At 43.6% G+C, this 19640-nt stretch overlaps 1 protein-coding gene across 4 annotated transcripts in view; it reads right to left on the reverse strand.

The window, feature by feature from the left end:
* Positions 1–18875, reverse strand: part of MAP4K5 (mitogen-activated protein kinase kinase kinase kinase 5) — a 77053-nt gene extending 58178 nt beyond the window's left edge. For 2 of the 4 annotated variants that reach the window (XM_075613834.1, XM_075613833.1), the window contains exons 1-2: positions 17427–17819; positions 3313–3370 (exon numbers count right to left, since the gene is read on the reverse strand). In XM_075613834.1, the coding sequence (XP_075469949.1) occupies positions 3313–3370; positions 17427–17531 (163 nt within the window). In that variant the 5' untranslated portion in view covers positions 17532–17819. Of the gene's footprint in view, positions 1–3312; positions 3371–17426; positions 17821–18857 lie in introns of those variants that run through there. The other 2 variants (XM_075613832.1, XM_075613835.1) reach the window with 2 other exon arrangements.
* Between the last annotated feature and the right edge of the window lie 765 nt (positions 18876–19640).

Raw genomic sequence — 19640 nt, forward strand, 5'->3', positions numbered from 1 at the left:
AAATAAAAATTCTTCATTTCCAAGTAACCTTTAGACTGCACTGGCCCCTGGGCAAAGCTCCATTTTAACTTCCCGGGCATAGAAGAGAGACAGAGCCCAGAGACGGACAGATAAAAGGATTAGTAGGGTGAAGGAACGTAAAGTCATATGAGACACAGCTAATATGATACTGTACTGGTCAGAACGATACAATAAGTCTTGCTGACCCACGAACCCCCAACATCCTACTTCCTGATGACTGGGGATAGTCCCTGTATTGATTTACACACAACAATACTTGGGAAAACATGAGCTAGCTGCGCTAAGGACAAAAGATGTTTGTTTGCTCCGAAACTACGCGGGTTATGCCTTTCAATGCTTGTGTTCAAAACATTGCTCGTGACCTGACGTAATGCAAAACTGCACAGGTGACGAGGAGACCGGTGAGGTTTCAAAATGCTCTGTATGCACCATGAAGAACGCTTCCTAGCCGGTTAACCCCTTCACTGCCAAAAGGGGCCAGGCAAGCATTGCCTTCAACCACAACCAGTAAGGTGGTATTACAACCTTCCACAGAACTGCCTGAGTTCATATGTAGAAGGGTGGGGAGCCATCATGGTCCTTTCTTCCATGTAGTAACAAACGAGGGAGAGGAGGAGGGGGTATGATACCTTTTACTGGACCAACAAGTAGTTGATGTGTTACACGCTTTCAAACCTCTCGGGGTCCTGTTACCCTGACCCAGAGAAGTTGGAAAGCTTGTAACATAACTACTTGTTGGTCCAATAAAAAAGTTATCATACCCCCTACTCCCTCCCCCTCGTTTGTTACTACATGAGCTCAAATGGAAATATTCCGCCAGGCCCGTGGATACTCTGCCGCAGCAATTGTTCTGGTCAACAAATGGTCTCTGCCAGTGACCCACGAGTGGACCTGGGGAAGTTTACGGTGTCCGAATACAAAAGGATATAGTACGTGCTTTAGGTTTCATGGCGTTGTGGATGTGTTCTACTGTGTAGATCAAAGTCATACAGAGTATTCATATCAAAAACTATAATCCTTTATATATTTGTCCTCTCGCGTGGTTTCCTTAACGCAGCAGTGCTGCTTATGCGGATACCTTTGGATGATGGGTGAGACGGGTGTCACTATAGCAGAGCCCTCAGCCACGTTACTCTTACAGTATAGTAACTGTGCACGCTTTCAGGTGCAGAATTAATTTATTGCAGAGGCATGTCAAATTGGTTAATAATAGGTCATTGACACTATATTTACAATCAGGCGAGTAGAGGTTTTTTTTTTTTTTAATTCACCATGTGGGTGCCGGCACATGGTGATCACATGACCGATCCTCAGACCAATCACGTGATTGCAGTGGCATTTGATACGGAAACTGGAAGAGCCCGCCTCTTTCACTTCCCTGCGTTTCAAGATCGCGTTCTGCGCAGAACGCGATCTACCCTGGAAAACAAGCACCAAAAAAATTCAACAGATCTAAAAAAAAAAAAAAAATTTTAAATAAGAATCTTTTAGTAGTTTTGACATTAAAAAAAAACAAATTTTGCAGTTATAAAAAAACCAAAAAACAATTTCTTTTCTGATCACTATGTGGAACGGAAAGGAATTATAGGCACTTAGTGGGGGGAAATAATGTTTTGTTTCCAAGCAACGGGGTACAATATGAAACATAAAGTGATATAAAAGTACCTGCAATGTAACAAATTCCCCGTTCCTACGCAGAAACCATTTTCTGCCATTGGGTAACACGAAATGATTTGCAGGCCCCTTTGGCAGTGATGGGGTTAAAGACGCGGGCGATTTGTTTTAAACATGGCATTGAAGCAGGGGGTCTCCGGAGCTGAACCCCGTTAATTTCACCTCCGGGGACACCCTGCTTCCAGAGATACAGACCTCTGTCGGGGGTGTGAAATTAATGGGGTTCAGGTCTGGAGACGCCCTGCTTCGTACCTATGTAAAAAAATAATCATAATAATAATTAAAAAATAAAAATCACATGAATTGCACCTTTAAGGCTCACGCAGAGTTGGCACTACTGATAACTGGGGAGTGTTTGCACGTATTAACCCATTGAGTACCGTTTGCCGTAGCTCCCACGTCACGGGGTCTGGCATTCCAGGGCAGTAGTAGCGACGTCATATTCTTAATGCTGGTTTATCTAGGGGAGATTGCATTCTGCGCTAACTGCGATCTGCCAGGACGGGGAACGGAGCGCGGCGATTCTTCCGTTATCACAAAGTGCCAAAGGGGCTGCTGTCCCCACCGGCACTCGTAGGGTTACAATAAAGATGTCACGCAGGTGTACATAAGTCTACAGCAGGGGCGGCCAAAGCCTGTCCTCAAGGGTCACTAACAGGCCAGGTATTAGGGATATCCCTGCTTCAGCACAGCTGACTCAATCAGTGGCTCAGTCGAAGACTGAGCCACCTGTGCTGAAGCAGGGATATCCTTAAAACCTGACCTGTTGGTGGCTCTTGAGGACTGGAGTTGGCCACCCCTGGACTATGCCCTTTGAGAAAAGCAAATACACTCTAATTAACCAATATCATTTCTCCAGGACCAGGCGGTGCCCCCGTGTGCAGGAGCCGCATAGTCCTATTCTATAACCCTCTCCTTCATATCCATACAACAACTGCAACAACTACAATCACTTCCTACAACATCAATTCACAACTTCCTCAGTAACACTGACAATCAGCTGTTCGGTAAGCGATGTACACAAAGAAGAACACAATTTTCTGGTTTGTTACACATACAACTTCTGGGTCTTCTCATAGTAAAGACGCAGGCACTCCCGGGGACCAGCATGCAACATATTGGGGATTCATTCAGAAATCAACATTTCGCTTCTCTTTAGCGTTTTCGGAATAATCCGCCAATATTTTGCATACCTGGCCCCCAGAGTCTGGCCTCAGAAACAGTAAGAAGTGATGCAGCCTCAGTTGATTGGCGTTGCGCCTGACCCCGGTATTCAATATATTCCATATACAGTATATCTAGCCACATATGTATATTTTATATACATATACACAATAGATTAATCATATTTAACTCGAGTGTCCAGGCGTGTTGTTGCAGTGACACCACCAGTCAAGGCGATAAGTTGTGAAATGAACTTAGATGGGCCACTTATAATGATTTTATACTATTCAGAGCTCTGTTGATGCTTCCTGTTAAGGAAACCGCCAGCATGCTCGAGATAGGAGATAATGAAGCTTTTTCACAGTTTAAGATTAAACCTTTAATGGGGGAAGGTATGTTCCACAGTGGTGTGCCTGGTTACACGCCGTCAAAACAGGACATGCTGAGTCTTACCGGGTTCCAGCTTGATTATCTTCACAGCGGCCAATTCTCCCGTCTGTAGGTTCCTTGCCTAGAAAAACACATTTAAATAGTTTAGAGGCCAATATTTCCATTGAGGGACAAAGCAACTGAAACACTTTAGAAGCAAATCACATTAACATTTTTAGAAGGGGTTGAGAACAGCACTTTTGACGCTTCTAAAGGGTTGTTACTGAGCTGCTACTAGAGTCATAAGGCACCCAGGGGGTGGGCTACATCACAAAACCGAGAACTGATATAATCTCAAACAGCAATACAACGCCACGTTTTTTAGCACCCTTTAATGTAAATCTGGTACCCCTGCGAAAAATGTATTACAAACCCCAAATGTAATAGATAGAGATAGTACAGTGTTCGACTAACCTATACATTTGCACGCCCCGGGCGAGTGGATTTAACATCGTGGCGAGCTCCTATTGGCCCAAGCAGCACACATTTGGTACTAGGTGGCGAGTAGATTTTTTTGTTCGGCGAGTAGATTTTTTGGTGATTTGTCGACCACTGGAGATTTTATATATATATATATATATATATATATATATATATATATATATATATATATATATATATATATATATATATATATATATATATATATATATATATCAAATGGAAATATTACTGTATGCTCATTTGCATGTCTTGGACTGGTCTGCAACCCCGTCTTTCACCATTATCACCCAGCACACAGCACTTCCACTGCAGCAAGGGATTCTGGGAAATGACATGCAAATGAGAACACAATGTGTCACCTTTTGTCTGAAAAACCATAGTTACATGGAGCCCATATAAGCTAATGCTCGCTGTTAACACAGCTTTAAAGCACAGCATGGGAATCAGATGCAAAGCCAGAGAAACCATTCACAAACATGTTTCAAATTTAATGGGTCTCATCAGTGAGAAGCCTACAGTCATTTTCATGACTGTAGGGTTTATCATCACGTTTTAAGTTATGGTGGGTGAAAAAGGCAACAAGAAACCTCCACCGTATTGCATATAGCAAATAAAGAGATCACTTGTGAACACAGTTATATATATATATATTCAACGCCGCTACACCAAATAGCATCTGTTGCCCCGCATAGATTTAAAAAAATAATCATTTTCATTTGTATATTTTGGGGGAGTTTTTGCATCAGTATAAAACTTGTATCTTTGAATCTAACTGCCCTCCCCCTCCCCCAATGTGCCAAGCCCAAGCGTGAAAAAAGGTTTCTGGCTAAATACCCGAGAACAAACCTAACCAGTGTGAAGATCTCACCAGAGATAGTAATTATCTTCTCATAGACCTGCCCGAGCCTGTCACATCAGGCACACAGACATATGGTATACAGTACAACATTCCCGATAGGTAAAATGGGACAGGAGAGATATGATGGGATAGGAGGGGATAGATTGGAGGGTATAGGAGGGGAAAGTATAGGATGGGATAGGAGAGAGGATGGGATAGGAGAGAGGATGGGATAGGAGAGAGGGTGGGATAGGAGAGAGGATGGGATAGGAGAGAGGATGGGATAGGAGAGAGGATGGGATAGGAGAGAGGATGGGATAGGAGAGAGGATGGGAGGGGATAGAAGAGAGGATGGGAGGGGATAGGAGGATGGGATGGGATGGGAGGGGATAGGAGAGAGGATGGGATGGGAGGGCATAGGAGAGAGGATGGGATGGGATAGGAGAGAGGATGGGATGGGAGGGGATAGGAGAGAGGATGGGATGGGAGGGGATAGGAGAGAGGATAGGATGGGAGGGGATAGGAGAGAGGATGGGGTAGGAGAGAGGATGGGGTAGGAGAGAGGATGGGGTAGGAGAGAGGATGGGGTAGGAGAGAGGATGGGGTAGGAGAGAGGATGGGATAGGAGAGAAGATGGGATAGGATGGGAGGGGATAGAAGAGATGGGATAGGATGGGAGGGGATAGGATGGGAGGGGATAGGATGGGAGGGGATAGGATGGGAGGGGATAGGAGAGAGGATAGGATGGGAGGGGATAGGAGAGAGGATAGGATGGGAGGGGATAGGAGAGACGATAGGATGGGAGGGGATAGGAGAGAGGATAGGATGGGAGGGGATAGGAGAGAGGATAGGATGGGAGGGGATAGGGGAGAGGATAGGATGGGAGGGGATAGGATGGGAGAGATAGGATGGGAGGAGAAAGGAGAGAAGATAGGATGGGAGAGATAGGATGGGAGGAGATAGGATGGGAGGAGATAGGATGGGAGGAGATAGGATGGGAGGAGATAGGATGGGAGGAGATAGGATGGGAGGAGATAGGATGGGAGGAGATAGGATGGGAGAGATAGGATGGGAGAGATAGGATGGGAGAGATAGGATGGGAGAGATAGGATGGGAGAAATAGGATGGGAGAGGAGAGATATATGGGATAGGAGAGATATATGGGATAGGAGAGATATATGGGATAGGGTCACAGTACACTAAACATGGCATTGAAAAAAATACTTAAATTGTTCATCACACACTTATGGTTGGGGCTCAATTCCTGTTCTCAACACGCCACCTCTCCCCCCCCCCCCCCCCACCACCCACAACAGATCAGATTTTAAGGATATCTCAGCTTTAGCACAGGTGCCTCAAACAGACCTTGCTTCAGCACAGGTGGCTCAATCAGTCCCTGCTTCAGCACTGGTGGCTCAATCAGAGGCTCTTTCTGATTGAGCCATCTGTGCTGAAGCAGGGATATCCTCAAAACCTGGCCTGTTGGGGGTGGGGGTCCTTGAGGACTGGAGAAGAGCACCCCTGCTATATACAACCTAAGACCCAAATAAAACCCGAAGCTTTGGTGCGCGTTTTTAGATTATTTTTTTTAGTTTGCCAATTTTGTTAGGAATACGCCGTTCAGAATACCATCAACAACCAGGATTTTAAAATAGCACACTGTATGGGAAATAATCTAATAAACACATTTGGAAATATACCGGAGTATGCTACATATTAGAATAAGAAAAATCCGAACTAAGCACGTCAAGAGGAAGCAATATGCCAATGTCCCAGGCTCTGTTAGAATGTCCCAGGCTCCGTTAGAATGCCCCAGGCTCCGTTAGAATGCCCCAGGCTCCGTTAGAATGCCCCAGGCTCCGTTAGAATGCCCCAGGCTCCGTTAGAATGCCCCAGGCTCCGTTAGAATGCCCCAGGCCTGGTGGGGTCCATGTGCTTTCTTGTATATTGCGGAGATCCTTATTCTACTACTCTGCCCAATTCTTTCATTAGATATGTGTCTTCATTTATTTCTCAGAAAATAGAACACGTTAACCCAGGGGGGCTCAACTCCAGTCCTCAAGCCCCCCATCCCAACAAGTCATGTTTTCAGGATATTCCAGCTTCAGCACAGGTGGCTCAATCAGAGGCTCAGCCTGTGACTGAGCCTCTGATTAAGCCACCTGTGCTGAAGTAGGGATACCCTGAAAACACGACCTGTTTGGGGGGCTTGAGGACCAGAGTAGAGCCCCCCTGCATTAAAGCATATATTTCACAAAGAATAAAATACACGTATACATACCATACACTGCATACCAGACAGAGATCTGGCTCAATACAGATTTAATATGCGACTATCACTTTTGTTTATATTCAATAGTGATTGCATGTAATCCACTGGCAGTGAAGAAATTAATGGTACCATATGCCAGCACCTGATGCACTAACACTGTGTTGGGGAATGTCTGTGGCAAAGGTGCACACACAAAATATACACATGAATAATTTAAGCATAGAACTGCTTAGAATGGTGAAGAAGAGGCTATGAGGTTTTGTGTTATTGAAGCTGCAGCTGGGGGGCATTAAATGTCCCTAAAGAACCCCAGCGGTGGCTCACAAGACGTTTGAATGCAGTTTGCAGTGGAATCGCAGCTGCTTAAGGATTAGGGTTAGGGAATGAAGCCTGCAGTGATAATATCCCTGTAACACAATACGTGTTAGAAGCGCTTGGCTCACTATCACACTAGAGACGAGTACTTAGATCAGGAGTGACAAACTCCAGTTCTTAAAGCCCACCAACAGGTCAGGTTCTCAGGATATCCCTGCTTCAGCACAGGTGGTTCAATCAGACCCTGCTTCAGCACAAGTGGCTCAATCGGAGGCTCAGTCTTTGACTGAGCCTCTGGTTGAGCCACCTGTGCTAAAGCAAGGATATCCTGAAAACCTGACCTGTTGGTAGCCCATGAGGACCGACATTGGCTACCTCTGGACCAGAATGAATAAACCCATCATTTCCTGATGTTAAAAGCCGTCTTTAATTTAGAGTAGCAGGATAAAGTTCTGCCGGGTGCAGCACTAAACGTGCTCCCTTCAGTGTGAACCATTACAAACACTTCAGTAACTTCCAGTGCACTTCGGCCCACAGAGATTTCACAGAAAAAAACGCAGGCTCTTCAAGTACCATACAACATGAATTGCCTGGTATATAAAGTACCAGTTTGTGTGTCCACAAAAGGGGTGGGGAGGAGAGGCCTCAGAGATACGGTATTTCTTTCCCCCCATTGTCAATGACACAGAGAACCAAGTGTTGTCTGGATTCAGATGCTTTTCAGCTCGGAAACCTTACAGAGAATGCACTGCCAGGCTCCTTTATATGGACATGAAGCTATGCAAGAGATGGATATTCTACACACAGGCTCCACACACTGAGCACACAAAGGACCTGCCGATGTTCTATTGCACATAGCAAGCAGATTCCAACTATTTACTCATATTATAGCTATCTATCTTCCCTTCATTTTAGTTCATTTGTGTAATATATACGTGTGTGTTCTATACTGTCCGATTGTACCTATTTATCTGGCACCCTACATTTTTCCAGCTCCTGTAACCTGCTGCACAGGTTAGGGGACTTCCATAGAGATTGCTTGGAAATACCTCCCTCCTGCACAAGTATAGGAACTACAGTGGTACTTATTTGTGTCTCAACTGGGGTAATTAATTACATTACAAGACTGCCAATCGGGGCACAATTGTATGGCAACTCGTATACTAGTGCCCCGATCAGCGATACAGAGATAGATAGGATAGATAGATAGGTGCACACACACACTGTTTCATTAATCAGGGATGAGGACTAGGTAGGCCCCTTTCTTAGCCCTTTCGGGCCTAGATGATGAATTTTTACCCTAGCTGAGCTGATTTTCGGGGCTTTGACTGCAGCCGCCCCAGGAATGTCACTCAGCCCAACCGTTTTACTGCACTCTCTCAAACTATAAACATACCTGTGGTACATGAGATACAACCAGGCTGACCCATCAGTACTGGTCATTAACTGCCTGAGGGACGTTGCCACTGATAGCTATAATATGACAGTGTGTAGCTACCAACATTCACTGTGTACTGTATCCCTTTCATCTACACACAGATATTACACAATGGAATACAGCGTTTATTGTGATCAGGTAATAGGATAGATAACTGAAACGCGGCTACGTATAGAACTGCGGTTTCCTCATTCTGTTCCCATTGTGCTAGGGACATTTTGCGACATTCCCTTTGATGCAGTTTGTGTGTGAGATGATGACAAGGCTTGCTCTGGGATTGTATAGAGCTGGGGGAGGGGCAACCCCAGTCCTCAAGGGCCACCAACAGGTCAGGTTTTCAGGATATCCCTGCTTCGGCTTAGGTGGCTCAGCCAAAGACTGAGCCTTTGATTGAGCCACACTGCGCTGAAGCGGGGATATCCTAAAAACCTGACCTGTTGGGAGTGGGGCTTCAGAACCCCTGCTCTAAATAAAAGATGCTTCAGAAGTGTGAAGTCATACTCCAAAATCCCTCATATTAAAGCACGTTAATAAAAGAAAAATATAGTGTATTTGCATTGCGAGCCACAGCTGAGTTTAAATGCTGAAGGGATTACAGCTCAGTACAATATGTGTCTTCCACTGTGCCAGCAGTGTATATGCAAATACATGTGACCCTGGGTGTTATGATCTAATCAGAGGGGGGCCAGACAGGGTTTCTCACACACATATTAGGGCTCTCTCTCTCTCTGCAGTTAGGAAGAAACGGATCTTTTTGGATTCCAAGCACAGAGGTCAAAACACATTGGTGAAGTTTTGTTTTGGTAACCTAGATGAAAAAATTAAATATATACACACAAACAATACAATATTCAGTACCTACATTTTACGTATTAAACATGCCATTCTCATTAGTTCATTAAGGCCTTTAAATAGGGAGTCACATATTACAAAACTACATATCAATGTATAATTGGCTAACCTACAAAGATATAATCCCCATAAACTAAAATGTTATTTTATTTATTCTGTAAAAAACAAACAAAAAAACAATGAGCTCCTATTTTCCTTTGTGCCCGTTTAATTTGAGGGCTATCTGTTAAGTATTGTTCTTTCCCTTTATCTATATATGCACACAAACACAAACTCTGCAAGCATTACCCAAACACATCAACTGTACAAACCCTGGGTGAGCAATCTACCTGTATATACCACCGTTTGCTCATTGTCTCACCGCAAGAGATTAAAGATTGTGGAAGCCTGCAAAAGCAGGGGGTGCTCAACTCCGGTCCTCAAGCCCCCAACCAACAGGTCAGGTTTTCAGGATAGCCCAGCTTCCGCATAGGTGGTACAATCTTCAACTGAGCCTCATTAAGCCACCTGGGCTGAAGCTGGGAAATCCTGAAAACATGACCTGTTGGGGGGGTCACTGAGGACTGGAGTTCCCATAAAGTCATTAAAAGCTGTAAAAATATATATATTTTTTATATATAATTTTTAGAAATGCATGTACTTGTCAACCACCTCCATGTAACCTCCTGCACGTGCCTCAGCCGTTAGCTCACTGTGCACATACTTTTTTGCTCAGACATTCAAAGATTTCAGAGAATGTCCCGCTGTAGATTTCTTACCCCGGGGACCGGCTTGCAAATGACTGCCTCAGTAAGTCATAGTTCAGTGACAGTTACAAAACAATAACACATTGGTTGTCGCGCTCACACAGGAGGAAAAGTGTACAATAATCCAGGTAAATGATATTAATAAATAAGAATACAGGTCAGCCGATTGTTTAATTGTACACACTGAAGCCTACGCAGGAACATTGCACAATAACTGCAAACGTTTACTCAAAAGAGGTTTTGGGAACAAACACCACAAATTAAAGAATTTAAATAATAAATTATAGCAGCAATCCATGCTGCTTTTATGTATGTATATATGTATATATACATACATACATACATACGTGATAGAAGGTGTTCCCCGGGACACACCAAGCTAAAGGGATCTCCAGGTTTCAGAGATATTTACATTTTGAAATTCCATTTAAAAAAAAAAGTCTTGGTCCGAGAGGAACAAAATGGCCTCTGAGGTCAGCCTCACTGTGGCAGCCAATAGAAAAGCAGGAACGTCATCGTGAGAGGACATTCCAGTGTCTACAACTGAGCCACTTGTGCTGAAGCAGGGATATCCTGAAAACCTGACCCGATGGTGGCCCTTGGCGACTGGAATTGGCCACCGCCGTCGTAAAGCTTATTAGCCAGTCACAAAACGTAGCAGCGGATATTCTCAACTCCATTTAATTTTATAAAACTACAGAAAAAGAGCACATGGGATATTGCAGTTGACAACAAAAACATGTATTAAGGCAGCAGGCCTGGCAAGGGCCAGTGTTTTTAGAACATACGCACTAAAAGCAGTCATTTTAGTAATAGCTCACTTAGTTCACACATGCTTTTTCCATTCTCTCGCAAGTCAATGTTTTCTTTTTTCTTAAAAAAAAAAAGGGTACAGTCCTGCCCAGAATGTAACTGTGCTAGAAGTGGGGACACGAGGGTATGGTGAACAAGACGGATAATGACATGATTGTTCTATACAATATATTTCCAATATATCCCAGAGTCACACAGATGTTTGTTTACGGATCATGCTGGCGAGTGCATGGAAAGTGTTTTTTTTTCTTATTCATTATTATGCAACTGAGCCTCCATCTTTAAAGATGCCATCCGAGCATCTTACACATATACATATTTTATTTTTTTTTGCTTTAATATATGCCGCCTTTGATTACCTTTATTGAAAACCAATTACCTAAGCTGCCGATCAAGTTGTTCTCCCGTGATCGATCAGCAAAATCCTGCATCCCAGGGTTCAATAAATGGCTGCCTTTCAGTTTCAAATCAATCCTTCAGTCAGTAACTGAGCAGCTACAATGTATTCTTATATTACTAAGGTAACATCTATTGTTACAGTTTGCAGCCCAAATTGCTGGGAACATTGGCAACACATTCTCCCAAACAGGAAAGTGTTGCAAATATCTTGCACTGCTGGGGAGGTGTGTTAAACTCTGCTATAGAAATCAAAAGATGATCAGTATATTAAAACTCATTAAAATAGCATTAAGAGATTAATTAAAAAAAAAAAAAAAAAAACACCCAGTAAATACTATCTAACACTACAGAACTGATTTATTTGATATTGGTGGGATTGCTCCTTAACGTAAAACAGATACTGGTGAACATTACTATTTTATACTTTTTATTTTACATATCTTACCCGACGCATTTGCACAATAGCAGCTTGGCGGTTTTTTTTGGGGGGGGGGTTGGATTTGTGAAGAGAGGCGCTTCCCTTCCTCTCCCTTTACACTTTCTATAGCGTAAATGTTCTAAAAAATATGGTCACACGATACACAGAGATTTGCCCCAATTTATTTTTAAATGTTGGTGGGTTTTTTTTTTGGAAACTAGGCACAGTATTGTTGCTTCTTAAGCCATTTAACCAGCTTTCAGTTAAATATAATTGTTCGAGGCCTGGGAAGAAAATGTGTGGAGATACTCAAGATAATTATACATTATTATTTTTTAGTAACAGTTTCCGCTTGGTCAGTACTTGGCCAATTAATTTTGATGCACTTATTACATTAATAAACGGCTCATTTCTCTTATCTGGAAAGTGGAACTACCTCATTAACCCTTTGAATGCCAGAAATGCCGTGTTCCACCAGTCTTCCGGATCTCCACCACGTGATAGCTTGGTGTAGAGAATGGGGATTATGGGGCTGGACACCCCCCAGGACGTGAATTGAAGTTAAGGATACCCCACAACCGTTCCAACTGCAGATGCTGCCCTCATGGAAGCGATAAACGCGATAACCCCAGAGGACGAGTATTTCTAGCAAGACATACCCTGTGTGTCAGGAGTGGCCAACTCCAGTCCTCAAGGGACACCAACAGGCCAGGTATTAGGGATATCCCTGCTTCAGCCCAGGTGGTGCAGTTCGATTGAGCCCCTTTTGCTGAAGCAGGGATATCCTTCACACCTGACCTGTTGGTGGCCCTTGATGACTGGAGCTGGCCATACCTGCTGTATGTTATAGGACCCCTAGCGTGGCCTTCGGGGTGCGTCATTGGGCACTCAAAGGGTTAAAGGGAGGTTGGCGACATTCCTGGAATATTTTGCAAACAGGTGTGAGAAGTTTTGTACAGGGAAGTTCTCTGCGTTTCTCCCCCCCTTGCCCAGCCCTGGAATGGACACGTGTTATCTTTCTGCTTAGAAAGCCAGCTCCCCCTATGCAAATCAGGATATGCACAGCTCTAAACTTTCTATCACGGTCAAGTGCATGGGGAGTGGGTGCAGGAAAGAAGAGTTTTAGGGTAGGGTAGGGTCCCCCCCCCCCCCGTCATCCCTGAAAATAAACCGAAACTCCGAGCTGCGGGAGCCCACCTGTCCCTGGGATATTTCATTGTGCTATGACTATGTCATCATTGTCCTGTTGAAACAATCTGACCACTGGGGTCGGCCTCACTTTGGTGGGTCACTAGTAAGCAGTGACATAATCGCGAGAGATGAGCACAACAATCACCCCACAGGTGTGGCCAACTCCAGTCCTCAAGGGCCACCAACAGTTCAGCTGTGAAGGATTTGGAGTGGGGGGTGACCCCACAGTAATTCCTTGCAAGTACTAGCAAAAGTACAAAATTAAGAGTCGGCATTCAGGGGGTCCTAAATTCATTTTCCCTACAGATCTTACAATTGTCCATAGCCTCTGTGTGCCTACACTACTTCAAACACCGTTCTCTCTCTCAACAAACTACTGTTTTTCCAGTGTTAGAATGTTTAATTGACACAATAAAAATTTCCAGAGGATTCAGTCGATTGAAAATCTAATTTAATAAGGTTTGGCAAGTTTCCCGTGCTTCTGCTACCAAATCGTTTGTAAGCCCAGTGATTATATAAATAAGAGAACTCAAATAAATGTCTTTCTTTGTGAACAGATTTTTACAGGACAAGGGGGTTACACGTGTGTGGGGGCGTGTTTGTATGGATGTGTGTGTGTGGGGGGGGGGGGGTAAATAAATGCACACACAAAAAAAATATTATTAAACTTTTTTTTTTAATTTAAAAAAAATCTTACTTACACTCCCCTTACACTTACACTACATATACACGCACATACATGCACATACACTTACCTGCAGCTCCCGGCTCTATATACATGCACGCTGTACAGAACGGCCCTAAGACCGTGTTCAATTTCCATTGTTTACCCTGTTAAGGTCTCCGTAAATCTATCCTACACATTTATTCCACTCCAGCAAGATATTTAACGTATTGATAAATGGCTGGTCTACATAAAATCCCCCTTTAGGGCCAGATATACTAACCATTGCACCATCATGGCAACCGATTCTGCCATAAGGATCCTGAAGGGTTAGAACCCTTTAGTGAAGATGGGCCCCATTGCCCAAGAACCGAATTGGGGTTGGAGTGGAGACCTGAAACTATTTACTTGACATGGCGTCCAGGTGAGTACACCTTGCCTTTTCGTAGCATCACTACAGATAGGAAGTGCTAAAAATGCATCATGCTAGGTACCAGTCAGCCTGGCAAGAGACAGGATGCTCGCAGTTCATCTTTCTAGGGGATGACATTATTAATAACTGCACTTTCGCCCCTGGCACATCCGAGTTCAAATACAAGTCCTTATTTTCAGTGAACTCAATAAAAACAAGAGGAAAATGTAAATGGCCCCCTACTTTAGAGAGCATCTGGTTCTTATTCTTTGCATAGGTTCCCTGTACCTTGAACCTGCATGGCCCTATCTATCTTCATCTATTTAACACCTACAATGTATGAAAACATGTTCCAGGCCAATCAGACACTGAAAAATGAAATACTGTATCACACCTTCTCTAAAATACGATAAGTCACCAACTGGGGTAACCTTGGCAGTTAGTATTACACCGAAAGTTACTATGAACTGGAAAGTGGCTCTTCCAGTAAATGGTTAAGGGGAAGATGGCTGGGCATGGTTCACTTTCCCCTGTATAATTATTAAAACTTGTTTGACAACGCCAACAATAATAAGTGGGACATGGGTGCCAAGAAACCCGTGAGCTGCAGAGCCCATTTCCAAGGGCTCCTCACATCTGTTTCTCTCATTTTCTCTTTAGACGGTACTAAGGACAGCGAGTGAAGGTTTTAAAATCGGCAAATGAGCCCAAGTTAGACAAATAGTGTGGGGACAAAGACCCTACAAAGAAGGATCACACCCCCGGCAACTGATCATTTTTATAGTCACTTGGGACATTTCTAAAAAGTGCATGGAAGGTCTTGATTATATTAGCTCCCCATACAAATCATCTCAATCACTTCACCTACTTGTGAAGCCCCTCTCTAAGGATACCACAACTTCTGCAGTGCTTTGTTTTCGTTATACTTCATTGCGCCATGCAATAACGTTGATCAGAGAACCAATGGTTTTAAAAAGCTATATTCCAGATAGATAAGTGGCTTCAGAAAAAGCAGATATAGGCCAGATATATATGTAGTGCCCCACAGTGCATCTTGCTAAAAAGCTGTCTATTAAAAGAAATCATATGGTATTTAACTAGTTCTTATAGTGCCTATAGGCACTACTTAACTTTTTACTTTAGCTAGCTATGAGACACATTATGGCTCAATTAAGTGAATTGGCCATAGGGTATCTTATGGTTTATCACTGCTTCGTATAGATTGCCCCGAGTATTATTCCATTTATACCAATTTAAGACATTCCTAAATATGAGGGATCACTGTATGGTAACACAGTCCCTCCACTATATCACCATTAAAGGAAGCAAGTTCTTCTAATTGAAAAATATATAACATTTATGTCCCTAGCTGGGGACTGAAACATACCTAATTTCACTTCTCACGCTTACATTGCATATTTTGCACAATGCCCAAGTTGTGTGCAAGAGATGTCTGAAGGCCATGAGCAGTGCAGCAGAGACACAATTTACAGCACGTTTAAATTATTATTGTGTGTATGTTGTGTACGTCTTTTCAAATATATATTGAAATTCATATAAACATTAATCGTTAGTACTTTAGCCCACTTATGCCATCTGCTACACGAGGCCTGAATGGATCAGAGGTGAGATATTTCAGGTGAGTTTTTCAGTCACTGACTGAGCCACTTGTGCTGAAGCAGGGATTTCCTTAAAATCTGACCGGTTGGTGGCCCTTGAGAACTGGAGTTGGTCACTCCTGGATTAGAGATACAGTTTACGAACCTCTAATGTATTTTTGCTTTGGCCCTCGTTTGGCTAATAACAACTACGATGCCTTGAGTCACAGCTGGATAGAACCTTGATTAATAACATTTTGGATGACTATGCATATGAATAAAATAATAATAATGTGTATTTATAGAGCCATTTTTAATATCAAAACACTTTCCAATTATACTTCAGCCATATTCATGCACCAACCTCTTGGAGAGCACATTACTGGCTTGAAAATTAGTCTAATAGACGCCAACAAAAAAAAAAAAGGAGAAAAGAACGATGAGATCATTACCCTCAAAACCTGTTGGAGCCATGAAAACAAATTGGGTGTCAGTCAGGATGTACTTCTCTTAATGGGTCACGTAACTTTTCTACCATCAGCCTGAAGTACAGGGGATGGCCACCTGAACACCTGCAGATACGTCATGTACATCAGGGGTAGTCAACTCCAGTGGTCAGGGGCCACCAGCAGGCAACCCCACTGCACTGACAGGTTTGTATTATACTTGGGATACTTAACCCTTTGATTGAAATAGGTCTCCTCGTATGAAGTTCCTAATATCAAAAACCTGTAATAATAAACCTGTTTTCTTCTGATCACAGAACCAAGCAGGTTTTGGGTTCAGGCCTGGGAAATCGCCAGGTTTCGAAATAGCAAGTATGACTGTCAGTACTAAGGTGGTCATACCTGAAATGACGCAAGATATGCACACATACACAAAATCGGTGTCAAGAAACAAGTTAACCCTGGCAATACTGGAGAACAGGGGACTAATGAAAATAACAATGCGTTCCAGCACACCAATAAAAACATGTATACGCAAAAATCTACCCATTATTTCACCTGGTGTGCTGAAAAGTATTTTTTTTTTTATTAAGTCTACAAGTTTCACCATCAGATTCAGAATGGCAACAAAGTGCTTTAAGAGGGAAGGAGGTGTTAATGTGTAATACACACACACAGGTCCTGTGACCCTCTTGTGCGCACTACCCAATTATACCTAGTGCACACAGGCAAGATAGTTGTTAGTGGAGTATATATATGTGTAGTGATCATGTTTCTTGAGACCGCAGCCCAGAAGATGTGAGTGTGTGTGTAACTATAGTGGTACGCCACAGAATTCGCATATACTTGTCTGGGTGCAAAATGTAAAAGATCAGTAAATAAAGCAAATGGAAAAAACAGACAACAGGGCTTGAAAAAAAGAAAGGAAGCATTTATTAAAGACTGTCTGCGTCCCAGGTCCCACCTGAGCCTCTCAAGACTTGACAAAGCCTCAGGTGGGAGTCGTAACGTGAACACTGTAATAAATGTTTTATTTTTTTTGCCAGTGTGTGTGTGTGTGTGTGTGTGTGTCACACACGTATATAAAATGTGTGTGTTATGGTCATATTTCTTGAGTTCCCAGCACATGAGGGATGTATGTATGAGTCTGGTCTGTTTCAGGAGTCATGTCTGTCTATGTACGTAATATATATGCAGTCTCTGGAGCACCCCCCACCACAGGATAATAATATAAGTACACACGGAGGGTATGTGTAGGGACCCCCCACATCACGTGCCCCCGGCTCTCTCACCTTATACACATCCCCATAGGTGCCGCTGCCCACCCTCTGGATCAGCTCGAAGTCCTGCTGCGGATTCCTGCGGAGGATGTCCGAGCTGGGCCGGCTGAGGTCCATGGTCCGTGGTGGAGAGGGGCTGCAGCAGCCGGAGGACTCGCACAGGGAGGAGACACTTCTTCCTCAGGGGGGGAGACACTCACTGATCCGGGGCACTGCCGGGGGGCTTAGCGCTGGGGAACGCCAAACATGGTCCCATTTCCTGCCCAGGGCCACCAACACTAATAAGACAAGGAGGGAGAGAGAGATTGAGAGGGGTGGGAAGGAGCTGCTGCAGCACCCGCCCGGACACGGAGGAGGAGGAGGGGAAAGCAGGCAGCACCCGCCCGGACACGGAGGAGGAGGGGAGAGCAGGGAGCGCCGCCTCCCCCCGGGGCCTGCTGCTCCCAACCAGTCAGGGCCTGGCAGCCAGGGGGCAAAGCGCTCGCACCCAGCTGCTCTCAGCGAGTCCCCACTCCGTATTTTAGCAATGCTGGGTGTCATGGGCCCCAGTCTCACTCGAGGGGGTTCCAATGAAAGGCTGGCATAGAGTGTAAGCTCTTTGGGGAAGTCCTTTATGGTTACTTTCATGTCTGAAGCGCTTATTCCCATTACGTGTTATATTATGCCGCGTGCGCTGTGAAGCGCTTATTCCCATTACGTGTTATAATATACCGCGTGCGCTGTGAAGCGCCTATTCCCATTACGTTTTATATTATACCACGTGTGCTGTCAAGCACTTATTCCCGTTACGTGTTATAATGTTATACCACGTGCGCTGTGAAGCGCTTATTCCCGTTACGTGTTATAATGTTATACCACGTGCGCTGTGAAGCGCTTATTCCCGTTACGTGTTATAATGTTATACCACGTGCGCTGTGAAGCACTTATTCCCGTTACGTGTTATAATGTTATACCACGTGCGCTGTGAAGCGCTTTTTCCCGTTACGTGTTATAATGTTATACCACGTGCGCTGTGAAGCGCTTATTCCCGTTACTTGTTATAATGTTATACCACGTGCGCTGTGAAGCACTTATTCCCGTTACTTGTTATAATGTTATACCACGTGCGCTGTGAAGCACTTATTCCCGTTACTTGTTATAATGTTATACCACGTGCGCTGTGAAGCACTTATTCCCGTTACGTATTATAATGTTATACCACGTGCGCTGTGAAGCACTTATTCCCGTTACGTGTTATAATGTTATACCACGTGCGCTGTGAAGCACTTATTCCCGTTACTTGTTATAATGTTATACCACGTGCGCTGTGAAGCACTTATTCCCGTTACTTGTTATAATGTTATACCACGTGCGCTGTGAAGCGCTTATTCCCATTACGTGTTATAATATTATGCCACGTTGCTAGGTATATGGATGGCGCTATATAAATAAAGGTATACATACATATATTGTTGGTCCAACGTTTCATGAGTCCCCTGCACAAGATAATAATGTGAGTCCCGAGCCTGTAAAATCCAGGCACAGACCTGTCAAACTCACTGATTTGGGTTTCTGAAAGTTGACATTTCTTTGCAGCAATAGTGTCTGTATGGTTATCACGGAGTGTCCCAGATCTTTAACTTAATATTCCTCCTAGTGTTCAGAGATATCTTTTGTCCCCTTCCCAAATCTCTATTGTGGCCTATTTATCTTGGTGAACCATATGGTGTGTTGAGACTTATTCTTTGCAATAGCAGTCCAAATAATGTATCATTGGAAAAAGGGTGGGTAGTCGTGTTGGTGATTTCTTCCATGTAGTTACAGAGGAGGGAGAGGAGGGAGAGGAGGAGGGGGTATGATACCTTTCATTGGACCAACAAGTAGTTGATGTTACACGCTTTCAAACCTCTCAGGGTCCTTCATCGGGTAACCCTGACCCAGAGGGGTTCAAAAGCTTGTTGGTCCAATAAAAGGTACAGTACCCCCTACTCCTTCTCCCTCCTTTGTTACTCATTGAAAGAACATATCCAAAAATATTTTAAGAAAATCACTAACAATTTTTTTCCCGATCCTCTCCAATTCCCCAAATATCATTTCTCTACACTGGCTCACTTACAAAAATATGTTAAATGAACTAATCATTGTGTGTCACTTTGTATTATAATGACCATAATAACCAAAGGTTAATATTTAAAAAAAATAGATGTATTCCTTAATATACCATACCTGGTAAAATATATTTAAAAA

The sequence above is a fragment of the Ascaphus truei genome, chromosome 9 (assembly GCF_040206685.1).
Source record: "Ascaphus truei isolate aAscTru1 chromosome 9, aAscTru1.hap1, whole genome shotgun sequence".
Taxonomy (NCBI): Eukaryota; Metazoa; Chordata; class Amphibia; order Anura; family Ascaphidae; genus Ascaphus; species Ascaphus truei.